We start from the raw sequence: 18,955 nt of genomic DNA on the forward strand, positions 1-18,955 counted from the left end.
ACCCTGGTCGGCTTCGTGTAAGCGGGCGACTAAAACAAGTAAAAAAAAAAGAAGAACAAAAGAAAAAAAAGAAGAAAAAAGAAAGTGGTGGAGAACCAATCGCCTCTTTGGACCGCGACTCATACGTATACTCATACCACTGGTCCCCTTTTATTTACCACTCCCCTCCTTCCTCGTTTATTTTTTTGTTTCTTCCCCCTCCTTCCTTCTCGATCCTACCCTCCCAATTCACCTCATGAAAACAAACACCCCTTCCCCTTTCGCCCAAAAAATGCCACACCGGGTCAGCAACTTCCTCCGCAACCCCTCGGCCTCCCTCGAAGCACAAGTCGCCAGCCTCAAGAAAGCCACCGTCCGGCGCCCCTCGCCCAAGCCGCACTCCTCGGCGTCCTCCTCGTCCTCCATCCGCGCCGCCCACGGCCACCGCACCTTTTCGTACGCCTCCTCTCTCGGCGACGACGACGCATCCGACGATCACCACAGCAGCAGCAGCAGCGGTGTGGTAACACCGCCAGCATCCACATCCACACGCGCATCCACGGCACACGACCAGCAGCAGCCGGGGCACCACGGCACTATGAAGACCATGACGTCGGTCCAGCGCGCGTCCTCTACCGAGCGGCGCGAAGCCGCGGCAGCTGCCGAGCACGGCGTCCACCACCGCCTGTCCTTTGGTCCGCTGCACTTTGGCCGCTCCAGCCGCGATTCGCATGTCAGCGCCAACATGACACTCGACTGGAAGGTCGAGTCGCCGCCCATTGTGCTGTATGGTGACGCCGAGAACAGCACGGGTGCGCTCGTGTCCGGCCTGCTGTTCTTGACCATCAAGGACGAGCCCGTCCACCTCGACTCCTTTATCGCCACCCTCAACATCCACACCACCCAGAAGCGGCCCTACACCGCATACTGCCACAACTGCATCCACCAATACCAGGAACTGCAAAAGTGGTCGTTTGTCCAGGGCCCGCTGATCCTCACAAAGGGCCGGCACGGCTTCCCCTTCTCGGTGCTGCTCGCCGGCCACCTCCCCGCCAGCATGGACGGCCAGCTGGTGTCCATTGCCTACGAGTTCCACGCCGAGGCCGTGCCAAAGGCCGGCTCAGGCCTGCCCGTCAAGCTCGAGAAGCTGTTTGACGTGAAGCGCTCACTGCCCGCGCCCGAGCTGCCACACCACTCCGTTCGCATCTTTCCGCCCACCAACATCAAGGCCAGCGTGCACTTCCCCCAGGTCATCTACCCCATTGGCCAAAACACGCTGTCGCTGCGCATCGACGGCGTCGCCCGCCTCAACGAAAGGTCCAAGACGCTCGAGTTCTGGAAGCTCAAGAAGCTCACCTGGCGCCTCGAAGAGACGGCCAAGACCATCGCGCCTGCTTGCAAGAAGCACGCCCCGCGGCCGGCCGACGACGCAGAGTCTGCGTCGGCCGCGCCCCCCACCGGCGTCCAGCGCGCCGACACGCGCATCATTGGCGAAAAGACGCTGCTGAGCGGCTGGAAGAGCAACTACAGCGCGGCCGAGGACGCCAGTGTCGAGCTCGAGCTCGACTACCTGCTCGGCAAGCACGCCAAGTACTCGTGCGACACGCACACCCGCGACGGCACCGAGGTCACGCACCAGCTCATGCTCGAAATGGTCGTCTCCCAAGAATGGGCCCCCGCCAACAAGCCCTCCATGGTCACTCAGACCGGCGTCGGCCGCATCCTGCGCATGCACTTTACGGACATCCTGACACAGCGCGGCGGCATCGGCGTGTCCTGGGACAACGAGGCCCCGCCCATCTACCAGGACGTGCCGCCCAGCCCGCCCTGCTACAGCGAAGAGATCCGCGGCGGGCAGGCCGCGCTGCCCGACTACATCGAGCCGCTCGACACTGTCCGATCATGACCTGAGCCCACGAGGCCGAGGACCTGCGAGGACTTCTACCTAATCCTACATGCATACGACCTTACTTAATACCCCTTTTTTTTATTCTTACATTGTCCCTTTCATTCTCACGAAGCGAGCGACAGCACAGCAGCCCATCCTTAACTTTTAACTTTTAAAATATTTTTATTTGATCATGACTTGCCCTGTTGTTTCTTCTCTTCTTTCTTCTTTTCCCTTTTCGTCTTTGGCTTATAATTTTGGGCGCGTCTGGATTGGAAAAAAGTTGCTTTTCTGTTACTTATATATACCTCGTTCAGGAGTTGTTGACAAACCCACAAAAGAAAAACTCAGAGCATACTGGTCCACCAAAACGGGTATGGACAGTCGGCGTTTTTGGATGTCCTATTTCGAGGCTTTTCCTGGAAATTGAACTGGATATAACTTACTACTTTTTAATTATCAAACATTTAAATACAAAACATTTTGAAACATATGTTCGTCTACCCCTACAAACAATGACTACATGAAGCGTCTTGTCAACTATGGCTTTGCAAAGACCTAATGGCATGACCTATACTATGTACAGATTGGATATTTACACGGAGCTTCCACCATATATCTCTTATCGACTAGAAAGAGGCTGAACGCGCTGGACGAGGTGCTAAAGTGGCCCCGCAAAGTTGGCCATTAACGCGCCTCACAAAACAGCAACCCCGCCGAATTACTCATTCGCTAGGCTGTTCTCCTCCTCGCCTTGGTCGAGCCTGGTCCTACGCACTTCTTGGTCGCTCTTTCCCCTGCAACAAGCAATGACTGTTTTTCCCATCCTGCCCCATAAGGCTGTCTGTGTGTGTGACCCTTACATTCGAGGCCTTCCTTCCTGAGACACGTCGAAAGAGTCATACTTGGATCCTCATCCGTCTCCCTCCTCCACGATTCGGCTTGCTGCCGCCACCCTCGACCGCTTTATAAAGGATACCACGGATCTTCGTCGCCGGTCATCTCTTGTGCACATTCAACTACCGTTTTTTGCTTTCGACTACCTCCATATTCGTGCCGCACCCCCAAATCTAGCATCCATGATTCCTCGAATACCGCAATAAACAATACCTCTCTCTGCTGCTGCGCACCGACCGCAGTCTCCCATGTTGCTCACTCTATAGCGCCGAACGCCACATCATCACAGATCTCGCATTGCCTTGGCCGAGATCACACCCACGCCACAGCCATGACTGCTAGATCAGCAGTATTGCCGCACGAGCGGCGAAAAGGCGAATCTGTACGACATCTACCTGACGTGGAGAAGCTCTGGACGCTGTTGTCTCGCATTGCTAACCTTACCAGGCCTTGAGCGATTTCGCCGACTACGTTGAACGGCAGCAAGCCGTCCGCTATCCGCTAAACGCAGGCGCCGCCGGCGCTTTGGCCGCCACAACGGCTTCGCCCTCGATAGCTTCGACTGCACCGACCTCGGTCACCTCCGCTGCCAACCGCGACGACACTCTCGACGAGCTCGACGACATCCTCGACGCCCTCGACCTTGACGATGCCGTCCCACTCATCCCCATGCGGCAGTTGCTGACGGCGCCCGGAGACGAGACCAGCGCAGGGGACGCCGATGCCAACTTTGTGGCCCTCAGCACCCTCCTCGCCGAGCGCATCGACGAGGGCAACGGCGAGGCTGTGTTGGACCTCGGGTTCGAGCACACGGGGGACACCCTCGGGCTCACCCGCGACCAGTGGGCCGTGGCGCTCGCACGTGTGGAGCGCGCTGCTGACCGCGCCGGCGCGGACTGCGAGCTTCTGCTAACGCGCAACGTGGGCGGTCCACTCGATGTCGTGCAGGAAGGTGGCAACGGTGCAGGCGCAAGCGCAGGCGCAGGGACGGGCGTGGGTTCGGCCACGGACTGCACGGGCAAGCTCATGATCCGCCGCCGGCCGCGCAAAGTCGAGGACGTCATTGAGACGCGCATTGCCGTCGTGGGCAACGTCGACGCCGGCAAGAGTTCCCTGCTGGGCGTGCTTGTCAAGGGCGACCTCGACGACGGCCGCGGCCGAGCGCGCGTCAATCTGTTCCGGCACAAGCACGAGTTCGAGACGGGCCGCACGAGTTCTGTCGGCATGGAGATTCTCGGGTTCGACACGCGCGGCCGCGTCGTAGCGTCCGACACCCCGGGCCGCAAGCTGTCGTGGGAGGAGATTGGCAAGCGCAGCGCCAAAGTCATTACGTTTACCGATCTCGCAGGCCACGAGCGGTACCTGCGCACCACCATGTTCGGCATGATGTCGACGGCGCCCAATTATTGTCTGCTTATGGTGGCGGCCAACAACGGCCTGATCGGCATGAGCAAAGAGCACCTGGGCATCGCCCTCGCCCTCAACGTGCCCATCATGGTCATCATCACCAAAATCGACATCTGTCCGCCCAACATTCTGGCCGAGACCATTACGCAGATCACGCGTGTCCTCAAAAGCCCGGGCGCCCGCAAGATTCCCATCTTTATCAAGAACCGCGACGACTGCGTCAACACGGCCACCCAGTTTGTCAGCCAGCGCATCTGCCCCGTGTTCCAGATTTCCAACGTGACCGGCCAGAACCTGGACCTCGTGCGCACGTTCCTCAACATCCTGCCGCACCACGGCCGCTATGACGCGGGCGGCGCCTTTGAGTTCCACGTCAACGACACCTACTCCGTGCCTTTTGTCGGCACCGTCGTCAGCGGCATCGTCAAGTCCGGTGTCGCCCACGCCGGCGACGCCATCTGGATCGGCCCGGATGCCAACGGCCACTTTGCCCCCACCAGCATCCGCTCCATCGAGCGCAAACGTCTCGGCGTGCCGGCCGCGTCGGCCGGGCAGTCCGCGTCCTTTTCCCTCAAAAAGATGCGCCGCAAAGACGTCCGCAAGGGCCAGGTGGTCCTGCACCGCACCGACGACAGCACGCCGCCCCGCGTCTACCGCGAGTTTGTGGCCGAGGTGCTGATTCTGTCGCACGCCACCACCATCAAGCACAAGTACCAGGCCACCGTGCACGTCGGCCCCGTCCACCAGACCTGCGCCATCGTCGACATGGACCGTCCGCTGCTGCGCACCGGCGAGCGCGCCCTCGTTGCGTTCCGCTTCCTGCAGCGGCCCGAGTTTTTGGTTCCGGGCGACCGCCTGCTCTTCCGCGAGGGCCGCACAAAGGGTCTTGGTATCATCAAATCCGTGGGCTACGACCCATCTCATCCTCTCATGTCGACACCGGCGGCTGGCGGGGACGAGGCCGAGGCCGAGACCGAGACTGGGGCTGCTGCGCCGACCACGACGAAGTAATGTGTGGGATTTTACTAACGGAAGATATTTGTTCATTGCAGTTTGTCATGATGGTTTACGACGTGTGTTTTGCGGTGATTCCCCGTTGTCTATTTCTTGTCTTGTTTTCTTGTTTCCGTCTTTCCATGTATCTGTCGCAATCAACGACGCCGGAGCATCAGCTATTGTAGCGGCGTTTATACGGTGCTGTTTTTCATTATATGCTGTTGCATTACCAAGGTCACATTTAGTTTCGTTTTTCTTTTTGACGTTGAAATCCACTCCCACTGTATAGGCGTTGATTGCCTATGTAAATTGTTTACGGCTTCACTCATTTTATGGACAAAAACATGAATTTTCCACGAATTTTAAAATGTTATGTTTTTTTTTAAAAAAAAAAATATTACAGATACATTTCCAAAAAAATCTTGTATTTCTACGGCTACGACAAAACCTCAAAGATTCATTGACCAGTCGCCATCGCTCCTTCTTCGTTGTTGTTGTCGCCTGCACTTGCCTCTGCACCGCGCCTTCCTTGTTGGTGATGTTTGGTCAAGGAAGGTGCACTCATGCCTGCTTTTTGATATTGTATTCCATGTTTACAACGCTCCTTCCGCACCAGTCTTTGTTTTGACTTGCACTTGCCTCGGTCTTCACTTCCTTTTCATCTGTCAACATGTCGTCCTCAATATCGAGCAATATGTACATGGACTCTCCTCTCGCAAACAAACTCTTGTCTATTTGTCCAACTGTCAACAGGATACAGTTTTGCATCTGCCTTGATACAATCTCATACGCGACATATCCTTCCTGTTCTCGACCACAACAATGGGCTGCTTCAGAACCCTCTTCCCGTTCGGCAAAGGCGACGCCGCAAAGACTGCTTCTTCGGAGGCTGAGCAATTCACCGACTCGCTGGCCCCCGGTCAGTCCGCTCAAGAGCCGCCTGCCGATGCTCAGCAGGCCGTGGAAATCGTTGAAACACACGAGGCAATCCTCACCTCCGGAGGGCATCCTGAAGAACAAGAGCTGGCCCACCGCTTCTGGCACTTGCATCATCATCTTTGTCTAACGAAGTGCTGCAAGTGTTGCAGCTGCTGCGACAATTGCTGTGACAGCGATGGCTGCTGCGGTTGCTGCAATTGCAATCACCACTGTGGCTTGGGCATCCTTTGTTGCCTGCCGTTCCTGGCCTGCAGAGCCATTTGTCGCTGCTGCTGCTGCTGCTTTGATCCGGTAACCGTGCAAGAGGCCACCATTCTCGAAACGACGACGGCCGTGGCGACGGCCGAGCCGGCAACCGAGCCGGCGACCGAGCCAGTGATTGAGCAAGGGATCGAGCCGGTAATCGAGACGGTGGTCGAACCAGTTACTGGGCTACTGCCTGCTGTCTCTTCTGCATCCGAGACTGAGCCGCTCCTCACCAAGTCGTCCGTTGTGCGGACGATCACGGCCTAAACTGATGCCATTTCCGACAAGACCATTCCGTTCGACTCTCTGGTGGACGGTGTACGAAACAGCATCAACATACGTTATGGAGGGGAAAAAAGCAGTGCTAAAGAACAAAGAATGGAATGCGGCGGGACGGGACGGAGCGAGGTAGTAGCTGAGACACGGTGTTGTTCTAAGTTCGCTTTAGGCATTGTTAGGAAGACGAGTCTATGGGGACATCATCAGCTATGAATATGAGAACGTGGGAATTGTTGTAGTGTTAAACGAAAGTCCAGGCGTTTACTTTTACTTTAATAGCCCACGCCATCGCTCGGCTCTACTGAGCATGACATAGGAAAGGAGAAATTACGTTGTACTCCGCACCGTCCAGACAGAACACAAAATAATGATAAATTACAAGACATTGTTTGAGGTCTGCCATGGCACAGACTCGATTGAGCACGGGTCCACCTGTACCGAGTTCTACATGTAATGTTCACACGTCGTACATGCATTACCTCGGACAAAGACAACCCTCGAACGCAAACCTGGTTCTGATGGTTGTTGTTTACGTCGTGGTTTCGTCTGGTATAGAGACCGGGAGGGTGTCTTGAACTGGCGACGCAGGCCACAGGCCGTTCTAGGCCTTTGATTCTTCTTGTTTGCGTTCGCGTGTCAAGTATGTTCAACAAAGCACGGCATTTTCAGTGCAAAGCTTGTTTAATTACCATATCAGGCTAGTCCAGTCAGTGGTAATACTCCGTACATTGTCACATCACAGATTCTTCGTAACTCTCGTTTTAAACCTTTTTTCGAGTTCTGTCCCGTGGCTCCGCCATGGTCCTTTTTAAACTTTCTGCCACAAGCCGCATGCCAGATGCGCTAATCAACAAATCGTTCAGCGCATCGTGCTTTGGCGAAACGAAAACAAAGAGCAAACAGGGCCCTGTTGATCGACAACTGGGCAGATGAAGGGGAAGATGGAAAACTTTGAACAGGGATCCGGCACTCCAAAAAGAGAACAGCAGGGGCAAGCAATGGGGTCCTCGAGGATATGACAAAATGGCAGGCGCACAGCTGTGGGGCTCTTGCATCTTTTTATATTCTTAGTAAGATTGTTGATTCTGCCTTTGCGCGCCACCGAGACACCACCAGTCGGCTGTTCCCTCCTTCTTGATTTGGCGGCCGTGCGAAAAGAAAGCTTGTCTATGCTGTAGCCCTTCCTGCCGTTTTCTGTGCGAGTGTTCGGCTCTTTCCTTTTTTAATTATCACGACATTTGGAGTCCAACAAGCGAATCGCCCCTTTCTCGATCCTATTCTAATACATCACTCTATCGACTCCATCAACTCCATCGTCTTCCATATAGTTACATTACACGACCACGCACTCCCACGGCCACGCGAATGGATCGGTCTACGTGAGCCGAGCGGGCAAGCGCACTTTCTCAGTGGCTGCGGGCTGCGGCCTTCAAGTCTCTCCTCGAATCCCCTGCGACTGGATGCGATACTATCCCCTTTCTACGACACCTCCTCCTCTCTCCTCCCTTCTCACACAATGGCCAGCGTCGCGAGCAGCACGCCCGATCCGCGGCACCTGCAACTGATCGCGGCGTCTGCACAGGCCAACGAGACCCGCGTGCGCGAGATTCTGGCCGAAGAGAGTGTCTGGAGCACGCGTCACGACCAAGATGCATTGCGGCAGTCGCTACAAAAAGTGGCCGCGCGCGGCAACCTGACCGTGACGCGGCTGCTGCTGGAAAAGGGCGCGGACGTCGAGCCGCGGCGCGAGAGCGAGATGCCGGCGTTGTTCAAAGCAGCAGAAGCAGGCCACTTTGCCGTGGTGCTAGAACTGCTGCAGCACCGCGCCAACCCGAATGTCGTGGTGCGGTCGCGTCTGGGGCAGACGGCGCTGTTTCCGGCGTGTTTTCGGGGCCACAACAAAGTCGTGGGGTTGCTGCTGGACCACGGCGCCGACGTGCGCATCCGCGACAAGGAGGGCCGCACGCCGCTGCTGTACCTGGCGTCCGAAAAAGAAAAAGTCAAGTGGACAATGGACACGCTGCGGCTGCTCATTGACCGCGGCGGCGCCAACGTGGAGGTGCGCGACAACATTGGGCGCACGCCGCTGCTGTGGGCGGCCACGAACGGCAACCTGCAGCTGGTCGAGGCGCTGCTGAACGGATCCCTGGGCGGCGCGGCGGCTGCGGACGTGTCGGCTTCCAACAACCGCGGACGATCGGCGCTGCACCTGGCGGCCGAGGCCAATCACGAGGCCATGGTGCGGCTGCTGCTGAAGCACAAGGCCGACCCCAACGCCTCGAGCGATGGCGGATGGACGCCGCTGCACAACGCGGTGCAAAATGGCCACGCGGGCGTCGTGGCGCTGCTTCTGGCCGAGGACGCCAACGTCAACGCCGAGCTGTCCAACGGCATGACCCCGCTGCACTGGGCGGCCTTCAACGGGTTCGAGGCGGTCGTCAAGCTGCTGCTGGCGCGCGACGAGACGAAGCTCGACGTCAAGGACAGCTTCGACCGCACGCCGATGCTGTGTGCCGCTGAGCGGTTCCATCGCGACATTGTACAGCTGCTGTCGCCGGTGCACGCGGCGCAGCGTCTGTCGCCGACGGCGCGCGCGGCGTGCCAGGAGTTCAAGGCCACGGTGGTCGACTTTGGTAGTTTCCGCGACGGCAAACAGCACCAGGTGTTCAAGCGGTCGGTGTTCGACGTGCTGTACGGCTGGGACGAGGAGAACGGCAAGCCCAAGGTCGACACGCAAATCAAGAACGTCAAGTACCAGCCCGACTTCCGCTGGATCCACCTGCCGGCCAACAACATTGCCTGGGTCGAGACGCTGCTGTCCAAGTGGTTCATCGAGGGCGGCCACCGCGACATTGAGCCCTTCAAGGCGCTCGAGAAGTGCTTTGACCAGGAGCATCGGGGCCCGCTGGCCCATGCGCACTTTATGCGCACCTTCTGCCACCGCATCCCCTCGCTGCATGGCCACGGCCCGGCCCCAGCCAACGACAAAGACGCGAAGCAGCCCTTCCCGCCACTCTCCGAAGAGCCCACGGATGCGAGCGTTGCGTCGACAAACATGTCGGCTAGCACAAACCTCTCCAAGGTGTCCTCGGCGACGACAATGACAATGACCAGCACCGACGGCACGACGACGCCCACACCCAAAAAGTCCGGCACGGCCGATGCTGGGGAAGGTAGTTCCGGGACGCCGCGGTCCGACAAGAAGAAGAGCAAAGGCGAGCTGATTGCTGAGCGCCACCCACGGCGGGCCAAGCGCGCCAGCGGGCCGCCCGGCAATCCTCCCGGCACGAAGGCCATGAAAGCGGCCGCGGCAGCACGGTCGGCGGGCCTTGCGCCCGCCGCATGGGATGCCTCCAAGCTGCCGGCGCTCAACGGCAAGGTCGTGCTGTTCATGCCGTTCCTGCACTACGAGACGGACGAGCGGCGGCAGCGCATGACGCACGCCATCAACCTCGTGCGCGACGGCTGGGACCCGCCCGTGGGCTCGCCGCGCGACATTATGCTGACCAAGGGCTATCTCTGCAACACGCCGCCGCTCCACCCGCGGCGCACGCTCGACCAGTTCTTCTACCACGGCATCGACACATCCATCCGCGACACGGACCAGGTCGTCTACCGCTACTGCAAGCGGCACAACATTGAGAAGAAGGTGTTTATGGTCGACCAGCTGTGGCTGTGGGTGCTGGGCAAGGATCTCGTGATTACGTGCTTCCCGCAGCGCTGGGACCAGCCGGCGCGCGACCCGCTCAATGTGGTCGACGGCATCATCGAGGAGACCAACGCCAAGACGCGCCCACCCATCCAGTCGGTCTACGATCTGGCCATGCTCATCACCAACCGCTGCTCCGGCATGTTTGACCGCTACCGCCTCGCCGACCAGGACTACCAGTTTCTGGACATGTTTGAGAGCTCGATCGGGCTGGTCACCAACACGGAGAGCGAGCTGTTCAGCCGCTTCAACAAGGCCTCGGAGCTGTCGGCCGAGTGGCTCGAGCTGCACCGCCGGCCCTCGCGCCGCCGCGTCGGCGGGCTGGCCTCGTCCCTGCAGTCCTCGCCGTCGCAGCCGTCGCTTGTGCCTACCGACGCGAGCGGTGACGGCCGCCTGCACGCCACGGTGCCCGTGTTCCCCGACGCGCTGCTGGACATTGGCACCGAGACGTCGCTGCTGGCCGAGATCAAGGACATCCGCGATGAGCTCAACATCTTGGCCGTCGTGCTGGCCTCGCAAAAGGCGACCCTCGACGAGTTTGAGAACCACCTGACCGAAGAGCTGCGGCCCGAAGGGACCGCCACCGGCCGGCGTGCCAATAGCAACAATTACGCGTCAGGTACAGGCACAAGCGGCGGCGTTCCTACCGCGGCTGGTTACGCTGCGCCCGTTACCGTCGATAGCATCGTCAACGAGATCCGCAAGCGCTCGCGCGACCAGCGCCGCCTGCTCGAGATCCACCAAAAGGACATTGATCGCATGGACCGGCAGGCCGAGAGCATCTACCTGAGCCTGACCAACCTGTTGGACCTCAAGCAAAAGCACTCCAACGCCCTCGAGGCCCGCTTTGGACGCGACCATGCCGTGATCGCCGCACGCCAGGGCCAGACCATCATGGCCTTTACCATTGTCACCATTATTTTCCTGCCCATGTCCTTTATTTCGTCCTTTTTTTCCATGCAAATTACCGACTGGTCGACGGAGCTGTCGCTCAGCTACGTGTCCAAGTACCTCTTTGGCATCGGCCTCGGCATATCGATCCCGCTCGTCATCATGGCCTTTACCGTAAGCGACATTTACGATGCCGTCCACAACGTCATGGATGCCCTTCACGTGCAGCGCGCCCGCGGGCACCGCAAGGCGCCACACAACAAGCGGCCGGGCGGCCTTGGCGCCGACGGCCACCCCGGCGCCGACCTGGTGTCTCTTGCTGGCAAAGGCAAAGGCGACAGTGACATGGAGAGCCTGGCCACCATTGAGAAGGCGAAGCGGTCGCTGCTGATGGGCAGCCGCGGGGCCAACCACTCGCGAGACGGCCGCGGCGGCAGCAGTGGTGGTGGTGGCGGCGGCGGCGGCGGCCTCTTTGGCCATGGCGGAGCGCCAGGTGCTGGACGGAAGAGCCGCAGCTGGAGCATTGGCGGCGGTGCCAGCGGCGGCCGGCCCGCGATTCGCAGTGGCGGTCCTTTGGCAGACGACGACCGTGATGGCATGTCCGGCGCCCACAGCCTCGACCCCAGTCACAATCCCAGCCATGGCCGCTACGAGTCCACCGACGACGGCCAGCAGCAGCTGCACGACCTGCGCCGCCTCTCGTCGCACCAGCGCCAGCTCAATGCCCTCCATCCGCACCCGCACCAGCACCAGCTGCTGCATCCCCCCGCGTGGGCCGTCGCGGCCGGTACGGGCGGCGGCAGTGGAGGTGGACTGGTGCCACGGGGCGGTGGCGGTGGCGGACCCGGCTCGGTGGCGGCCATGTCTGGCGGTAGTGGCGGCGGCGGCGGCGTTGGCGTTGGCGGTGATAGCCTTCACGAGCGCAAATACAGTGCAGGGAGCAGCGCTGGCCGCGGATGGCGAGCCAGCCTTGAGCGCACGCGCGACCTCGAGAAGGGGAAGTGAACAGTTGGGGCCGATCCAGTGTGCAGGATGGTCCGCGGACGCTCTCCGTAGGACTCGACACAGATACCCGAAAAGTGCTTTTTGGAGCAATCCATTTTTGCGTGACATTACAGTACGGGGCTCAGCCTCGATTGTGGCCCTGGGATGATGATGTACAACCCATAGTTTATGATAATACATGTACATATTGGATACTCACATTGAGGTCACGTACCGTACAATCTGTAAACGAGAAGAGGAGCATACAGAAGCAACGTGAACTCCTCGTCACAACGATTCGTGTCGGATATGCCCTGCATGGATGGTGCTGGATGTGGGTGTTTTCCTTGCCTTTTGTTTCCTTGTTGGGATGCATTCCGCTTTTTTTGACATATAAGTGGCAGTCTGCAGTCTGCATGCTACACATGCAGCTGTTCTCTCGCTTTCCTGCCATTCTTGTTTCACTACCGCCACCGCATCCCCCGACCATGCGCCCATCGAACACGCCATTGCGTCGCATTGCTGCAACCCCACCAGCATGTTTTCCATCTGCGCATCCGCTCCCCATCTTGCTGACCGCCGGAATGGGGAAGAAACGGATGGAGGCTGAGGTGCGGGGAGGGTCCCTGAAATGAAACGTAGGAAAAGACAGAAGACAGCACCACAGGACATTCCATCTTCGATCTGGTCTTGCGAGCCTTACTATCAAGACTAAGGACAGAACAGCATTTGGTAGAACGAGAGAAGCCGGCAGAACCAGGGGCCAACGTCTCATGTCGATGGCAGCAGCCAACGAGTGCCTGGGCATCTTTCTATTTCTCTTTCATTCGCTTCACCAAATTTTGATGACCCCTGCGTTTCCTACCTTTTGTCACATACGACGTAATACTTTCCACGCTCGTTTCCTCACCGCACATTCTCGCTTATGATCAAAATAGGTCTTGGCCCGACCGGAAGCGAGGTATAACCAGGAAAACTCGGAGACCGAAAAAGAAAAAAAACGAAAAAAAAAGTGGCGGGCAACAAGGCAAGAGGACAAGAAAGGACGGGCCGTATTGTTTCTGACATTTGTCTATACGAAGCGAGAGCCATGACAAAACACATCTCACATCATGGGAGATCAAGCTGACAGGCAGCGTACTATACGACAGGTCAGTTCGAGTGCAGCGCTGCGTCGGATCGTGACCCAGGTGCATATTCCCTTCTAAGAAAAACACACTTGAGAGCGTGGCTTTGGGATGGGGGCCAAGAGGGACCAAGAGGGACCAAGAGAAACCGGCAGCCCAATGTGACCCAATCGCTAGCCTGCTTTGGCTCGATGCACGACCAAGGGAGGCGAGATGGCTGTCGACTGCAGCCGACGAGGCAGCTGCGGTTGGCCGTGAAAAGAGAAGCGATTTCCTCCAGCCTCCGTTTGCAGCTCCGTGGTCGAAAGGGATAAGAGCTCAGCCGCGCACAAAAGAGAATGTATAAGCTGTATTCTGTATGCCAACTGCTCTGTCCGTACAAAGGAACACGCACTGTCCCATGCAGCAGTCAACGGCCATCCGCTAAACTGCACGTACTCACGCTATTGACGCTCGCTATTGGCATGCAGCTGCTGTAAAACAACAGTAGCGGCTGCGATCCGGACCACACTTACCTGAGCGTCTGCTTGTTGCTGCTTTTCTTTTTCTTCTTTCTTTCTTTCTTACTTTTTTTTTTGGTTCAATTTCTGTCCGCCTCTCCCATCGCAAGAGAGGTACCTTCACTTCTCTCGTTCAAGCCTCGTTTCATCCCGTCTGTACTACATCTGAACGACAACCAGCCGCGTATTATATCAGTCCTCCTCAATCCTTGGACATCATCACCATCACCAACTATCTGTGAATACGCCAAATCTCGCCAAGAGCCCCAATGCAGCACCTCCTTCTTCACTGCTGGTACTGATTCATCGCCATCACATTTCACATTGCTGTTTGTCCCAGCTACAACATACTGTTTCCTCCTTCGCTCTGTCGAGTTATGTGTTGCTATCAAATGCCTCCTAACTGGATTTATTACCTGTCACTTTTTGCGTCGCTCTTTCCCTGTTAGTATTACGAAGTGCACACCCAAAACGGCCTTTCCGTGCCCCTCCACTTACCGACCTCCCCTCGTCCCTTCCTTTTCTCTTTGTTGCGGCGCTGTTTCCCCTCCGAGAATTGTTGCAGTTGACTGTTGGTCGTGGCCTCCTCCTATTGCTTGGCTGCGTCGGTTGCTCTTGCCATGGTTCGTTCAATATGTACTACAAACTGTTGGCATCGATTAGTTTGCCCTATTTTGTTCTGGCCTCGTCCCTGCTCCATCGCTCCTGCATTCTTTACAATTCCTGTAGCTTCATGTAGCCCAAAAAAGATTTTTTTTCTCTCATGTTCTGTTTATCTCGTTTCTCCTTTCCTTTGAGAGGTATAACGTATCACCATGACTTACTGTCCTCACCTATGATTCTCGCCCTCTTCTCCCCACCAGGCATTGTCGATCAGCGGCTGCATTTTGGGCTAGGCCCGGCTGTAAGCTAGCGACTTTTTCAATGCTTTAGCACAAAACCGTCTACCGCATCCGTCCAGTGCTGCGACCAATCGAGCGTGGTCGGGAAATGACACTGGAAGAGCAACGCACCCCGAATAAAACATGCACGACGGGACCGGACCGGTCAGTATCTTTGTTACGCTTGTTTGTATGCTCTTGCTGCACGGAATCCGAACTGTGTTGTTGCCGCTGCACTCGCACTCTGCAGTCGTAAGGCAGCATTTACGCAGCGTTTACTGCAACCAGCTACTCTGACAAAACCTGCTTCTTGGCATCTGATGAAGTACGATAGAAGACGTGACCTGCACTGACCCGGCAGCTGCCCGACGACCGCATGCGAACCCGATCGTCCCAGAAAAGCCAATCTTGACAACCCCCCTTTCCTCTCCGACTTTCAAACCGCCCCCAACGACCATCCAAGCCGTGCCCTATCGACCACAACTGCGTTGACCACCTCGAACGCCTCGAACACCTCGAGCACCTCAAACAGGTATTTCCCGATTACCGCCCAAGCGGGAGACTGTACGGAGTAGTAATCACTCTAGATTCTATTATCACGTCCCTGTCTGTCGGGTCCCACGTACTTGGCATCCCATTTGACACCCAACTGGACGGGGTGTCCCGAAAATCTACGGCACGGCCAACCCAATTGTCGGTATGTCATACTCGAAACAGAATTCAATCTCATATCACTATTTGCATTGCGACGCGGCAACAGGAGCAGGGTCAGCAGGATAAAAAAAAGACCAAAAAAAAATGAACGGGAAACACAAGACCATGCAAGCCGCACGAGGAGTCGTTGCAAATACGACTTACGCTGTACAACGGCACAGAAAAACACAAGCGCGTTTTATAAGACAAGACTCGCCCGGCGTGACAGGTGGGACATTGATCGACGACGGTAGCATCTGCACGTCTTGGAGAGTGGAGGGGCTCCGGGATCCGTTTGAGCAGATGCCACGCTCAGAAACGACAAGACAACAATGGAAAAAGAGGAAAGGTGGGACGTTGAAGCTGGTGCATAACGCTCATGTTTCGCGCCACACAGTGGGCCAGGCCATTCGAGTCCCCGCTCACTGGCCCTTGCTTTTTCTTCTTCTGTGTGCTTGTTCCCCTCTAGCTCGACGTCAAAATCGCTGTGGCGCTTAGAAACGACAGCGACTGGAGGGGGCGGGTATCGGGGGAGGAAGAGAGAGAACGAAGCTGGTGACGCAGGTCGAGCTCTCGGCCAGGGCGTAAACGGCGGATTTCGCTTCCCACAAATATGGACAACGACCTCTCCTCGATTGCTCATTGTTCTGGGTCCATGTTCTTTTCGTGTCTTTCTCTTCCTTCGTCTCCATTCATTCCCTCCGTCTCTACCTCTCTGGTCGTTTTCTTTACCCCTACCTCCTGGATCCTTTGACGGACTATTTCGACGCCAACGGGAGCTTACCTTGTTCGTCACTCACGTTCTAAACAGACCACCAGACTCCAAGGACACATTGCACGGCGCGGCGACCTTTTTAATTTGACTTGAATTTCCCACAACCCACGTCTTTTTTTCTCACTCTCGTTCCTCCACAACTGACACCATGGCTGGAACCGGAGAAGAAGAGCGCCTTGCATCTTCGGTGAGTATATGTTGTTCTGGGCGTCGTCGTCGTGACTGACCTCACGAGAGGTTGGCGATCATCTTGACAACGCTAACACGATATCCAGGATGTTGCTGCCACCACATCCGCAGCCGCCGCCGCCGCGCCTGCCAAGGAAACCGCACCGCAAGAGGCCGCACCGCAAGAAGCCGCAAAGGCAGCCGAGACCACGGCCGTGCCTGCTGCTACCGAGTCTGCTGGTGCTGCTAAAGATGCCTCCATTGCCTCACCCGCAGCAACAAGCACACCCGCCGTGGCCGAGTCTTCGACGGCAGCTACCGTCCCCGCCGAGTCGTCGAGTGCGGCCGCTGCTCCCGCTGCTCCCGCTGCGCACCCAGCGCCTGCTGCATCGTCTACAATCGTCGACGCCTCCGTCTCGGCTCCCATCGAGCCGGCTGCCCCCGTCGGCGAACAGACTACAGACACCGAAGGCACCGGCACCGATGACGCGGCCGGCTTCAGCGATGTCGACTCGGCCGTCGGCTCGCTCTCCTACTCGTCCCTGACGTCATTGACGGACAGCATCCGCGAGTTTCGCCACGAGAACGGCCGGACATATCACTCCCTGAGTGCAGGCAGTAAGTTTGTGCGCTTTGTATTGCCAGAATTGCCAGACAGCGTACACAATGCCTAGTCCCATAGCATCGTGCTAACTTTTACTTGCACAGAATACTGGTGCCCGAACGACGATGTAAGTGCTTGGATGCCCGGTATTGATGTCTTGATGTCGTCAAGCGATTGTCTTGCTTCGAGCATCATGGTAGTGACATATTCACGCTGACTTTGAACTTTCAACAGCCCGAGAACAGCCGTCTTGACATTCAGCACCGTGAGTACGATGCCGTTGCCGGTCTTCCAACTATTTAGAACGCTGACCTCGCCTTTCCACAGATGCACACCGTTTGACGTTTGATGGCGCGCTCTGCCGCTGCCCCAAGGAGTCCGGTGCCAAGCGAGTGCTTGACCTGGGCACGGGCACGGGCATCTGGGCCATGGAGTACGCAGATGAGCACCCGGACGCAGAGGTCATTGGTGTCGACCTGAGCCCCATACAGCCCGAGTTGTAAGTGGCCACGGCCGTATGTATTCTGTCCAGTTTTTGCATGGCGACTGACTGTGTCCTTGTCAGCGTCCCGCCCAACTGCTCGTTCGAGGTCGACGACATCGAGAAGGAGTGGACGTGGACCAAGCCCTTTGACTTTATCTGGTGGCGCGCCCTGCTCGGCTGCTTCTCCGACGCCCAGGCCATGGTCCAGAAGTGCTTCGACAACCTCGAGCCCGGCGGCTACCTCGAGATGCACGACGGCACCTTCCCGCCCGAGTGCGACGACGGCACGCTGACCGAGGACAGCGCCTTGCTGCAGCTAACCAAGCTGGCCGCCCAGGCCTCGGCGAACCTCGGCCGGCCCATTGACGTGTCGCCGCAGTACGCCAGGATGATGGAGGAGGCCGGCTTCGTCGACATTGTCTTTGCCAAGTACAAATGGCCCACCAACCCGTGGCCCCGCGACCGCAAGATGAAGACCATTGGCTACTGGACGCTGGCCAACGTCGAGCCCGGGCTGGAGGGCCTGTTTTTGGCGCTGCTGACCCGCGGTGCCGGCATGACCAAGGAGGAGACAATGGTGCTCTGTGCGCAGGCCCGCAACGACCTCCGCAACCCCAACATCCACGCATACTGGCCGGCCTACTACTGCTACGGGCGGAAACCGGAGTAGACGGCTGCTGTTCGTCAATCGACCCCCCATACCGCTGCACGACGACGGCAACTGCCCTTGAACTATGCTCGAATCCACGTCTCCCTTTCACGATTCTTGTATTCTGTCCTCGACACACCATTCCGACACTCTCCCATCGATCCATGTCCCCTTGTCAGTCGCCTTTGCACCGTCCTAGCGTCGGCGTAGTCTTATTTGACTCACCATTGACGTTCAGACATACTTTTACTCCCTTTTCCATAGCCCCATTACATTACCACATGCGCGCCCATTTTCGAATAAAAGTTACTTCCTTGCTAACAAAAATGCATTGGTCTCTTGCCTGCAAGACTACATAACGACAAGACTACATGACTCGTAGACCGTAGACTTGTAGAGCGCTCAGCGGCTCCTTCGCACAGAGCTATTAATATCCACAAGCAACTGACCTCGTGCTTGAGGCGGAATATATCGCGCGCTCTGAGCCTTGTCAGGCGTTATATGTGTGCCGCCATTTGTTTGCCGCAATTGGGCATTGTTGGATTCCGCCTCGTATTTTGGGTCTGCTCCCGTGCGCACACCGCTTTCCATGTACTCTTATACGACGCACCTTTGTACAGCGGTGCTGTTCATCGCCTCCTAAACAGCAAATGATCTGCTGTGCACAGCTGGCGTTGCCGAGGAGGGCGACGAGGTCGACGGAGGAAGACTGGGTCCAGTTGCTCCGAGTGGTTGTCGTTTTATTTTATTTTATTTTAATTTTTGGCTGCTGTGTCCCAAAGTCTTGGCCTGCGTCACCGCGGGGAGCTCTCTGCTCATGTTCGCTCGTCAGACACGACACGGTTTGCTGTCCCGATTG

The 18,955-nt window shown here is 57.3% G+C and overlaps 5 protein-coding genes across 5 annotated transcripts; all 5 read left to right on the forward strand.

Annotated features, from left to right (window-relative positions):
* Positions 1-271: 271 nt before the first annotated feature.
* On the forward strand, positions 272-1,885 carry SPSK_06214 (uncharacterized protein; the record flags this gene model as incomplete). Its single annotated transcript, XM_016732921.1, has 1 exon — positions 272-1,885. The coding sequence occupies one exon, from the start codon at positions 272-274 to the stop codon at positions 1,883-1,885; it is 1,614 nt and encodes a 537-aa protein (XP_016592016.1).
* A 1,210-nt stretch (positions 1,886-3,095) lies between these two features.
* SPSK_06043 (GTP-binding protein 1) lies at positions 3,096-5,182 on the forward strand (the record flags this gene model as incomplete). Its single annotated transcript, XM_016732751.1, has 2 exons — positions 3,096-3,146; positions 3,212-5,182. 2 exons carry the CDS (start codon positions 3,096-3,098, stop codon positions 5,180-5,182), a joined length of 2,022 nt encoding a protein of 673 aa, XP_016592017.1.
* An 807-nt stretch (positions 5,183-5,989) lies between these two features.
* Positions 5,990-6,619, forward strand: SPSK_06633 (uncharacterized protein; the record flags this gene model as incomplete). The annotated part of the gene is made up of 1 exon (XM_016733334.1): positions 5,990-6,619. The coding sequence occupies one exon, from the start codon at positions 5,990-5,992 to the stop codon at positions 6,617-6,619; it is 630 nt and encodes a 209-aa protein (XP_016592018.1).
* Positions 6,620-8,147: 1,528 nt separating this feature from the next.
* On the forward strand, positions 8,148-12,236 carry SPSK_05838 (ankyrin repeat protein; the record flags this gene model as incomplete). Its single annotated transcript, XM_016732547.1, has 1 exon — positions 8,148-12,236. The coding sequence occupies one exon, from the start codon at positions 8,148-8,150 to the stop codon at positions 12,234-12,236; it is 4,089 nt and encodes a 1,362-aa protein (XP_016592019.1).
* Positions 12,237-16,339: 4,103 nt separating this feature from the next.
* SPSK_06139 (methyltransferase domain containing protein) lies at positions 16,340-18,117 on the forward strand (the record flags this gene model as incomplete). Its single annotated transcript, XM_016732846.1, has 6 exons — positions 16,340-16,378; positions 16,467-16,977; positions 17,068-17,090; positions 17,198-17,228; positions 17,291-17,462; positions 17,496-18,117. The coding sequence occupies 6 exons, from the start codon at positions 16,340-16,342 to the stop codon at positions 18,115-18,117; spliced, it is 1,398 nt and encodes a 465-aa protein (XP_016592020.1).
* Between the last annotated feature and the right edge of the window lie 838 nt (positions 18,118-18,955).

The sequence above is a fragment of the Sporothrix schenckii genome (genome assembly GCF_000961545.1).
Source record: "Sporothrix schenckii 1099-18 chromosome Unknown Cont38, whole genome shotgun sequence".
In the NCBI taxonomy this organism is placed as follows: Eukaryota; Fungi; Ascomycota; class Sordariomycetes; order Ophiostomatales; family Ophiostomataceae; genus Sporothrix; species Sporothrix schenckii.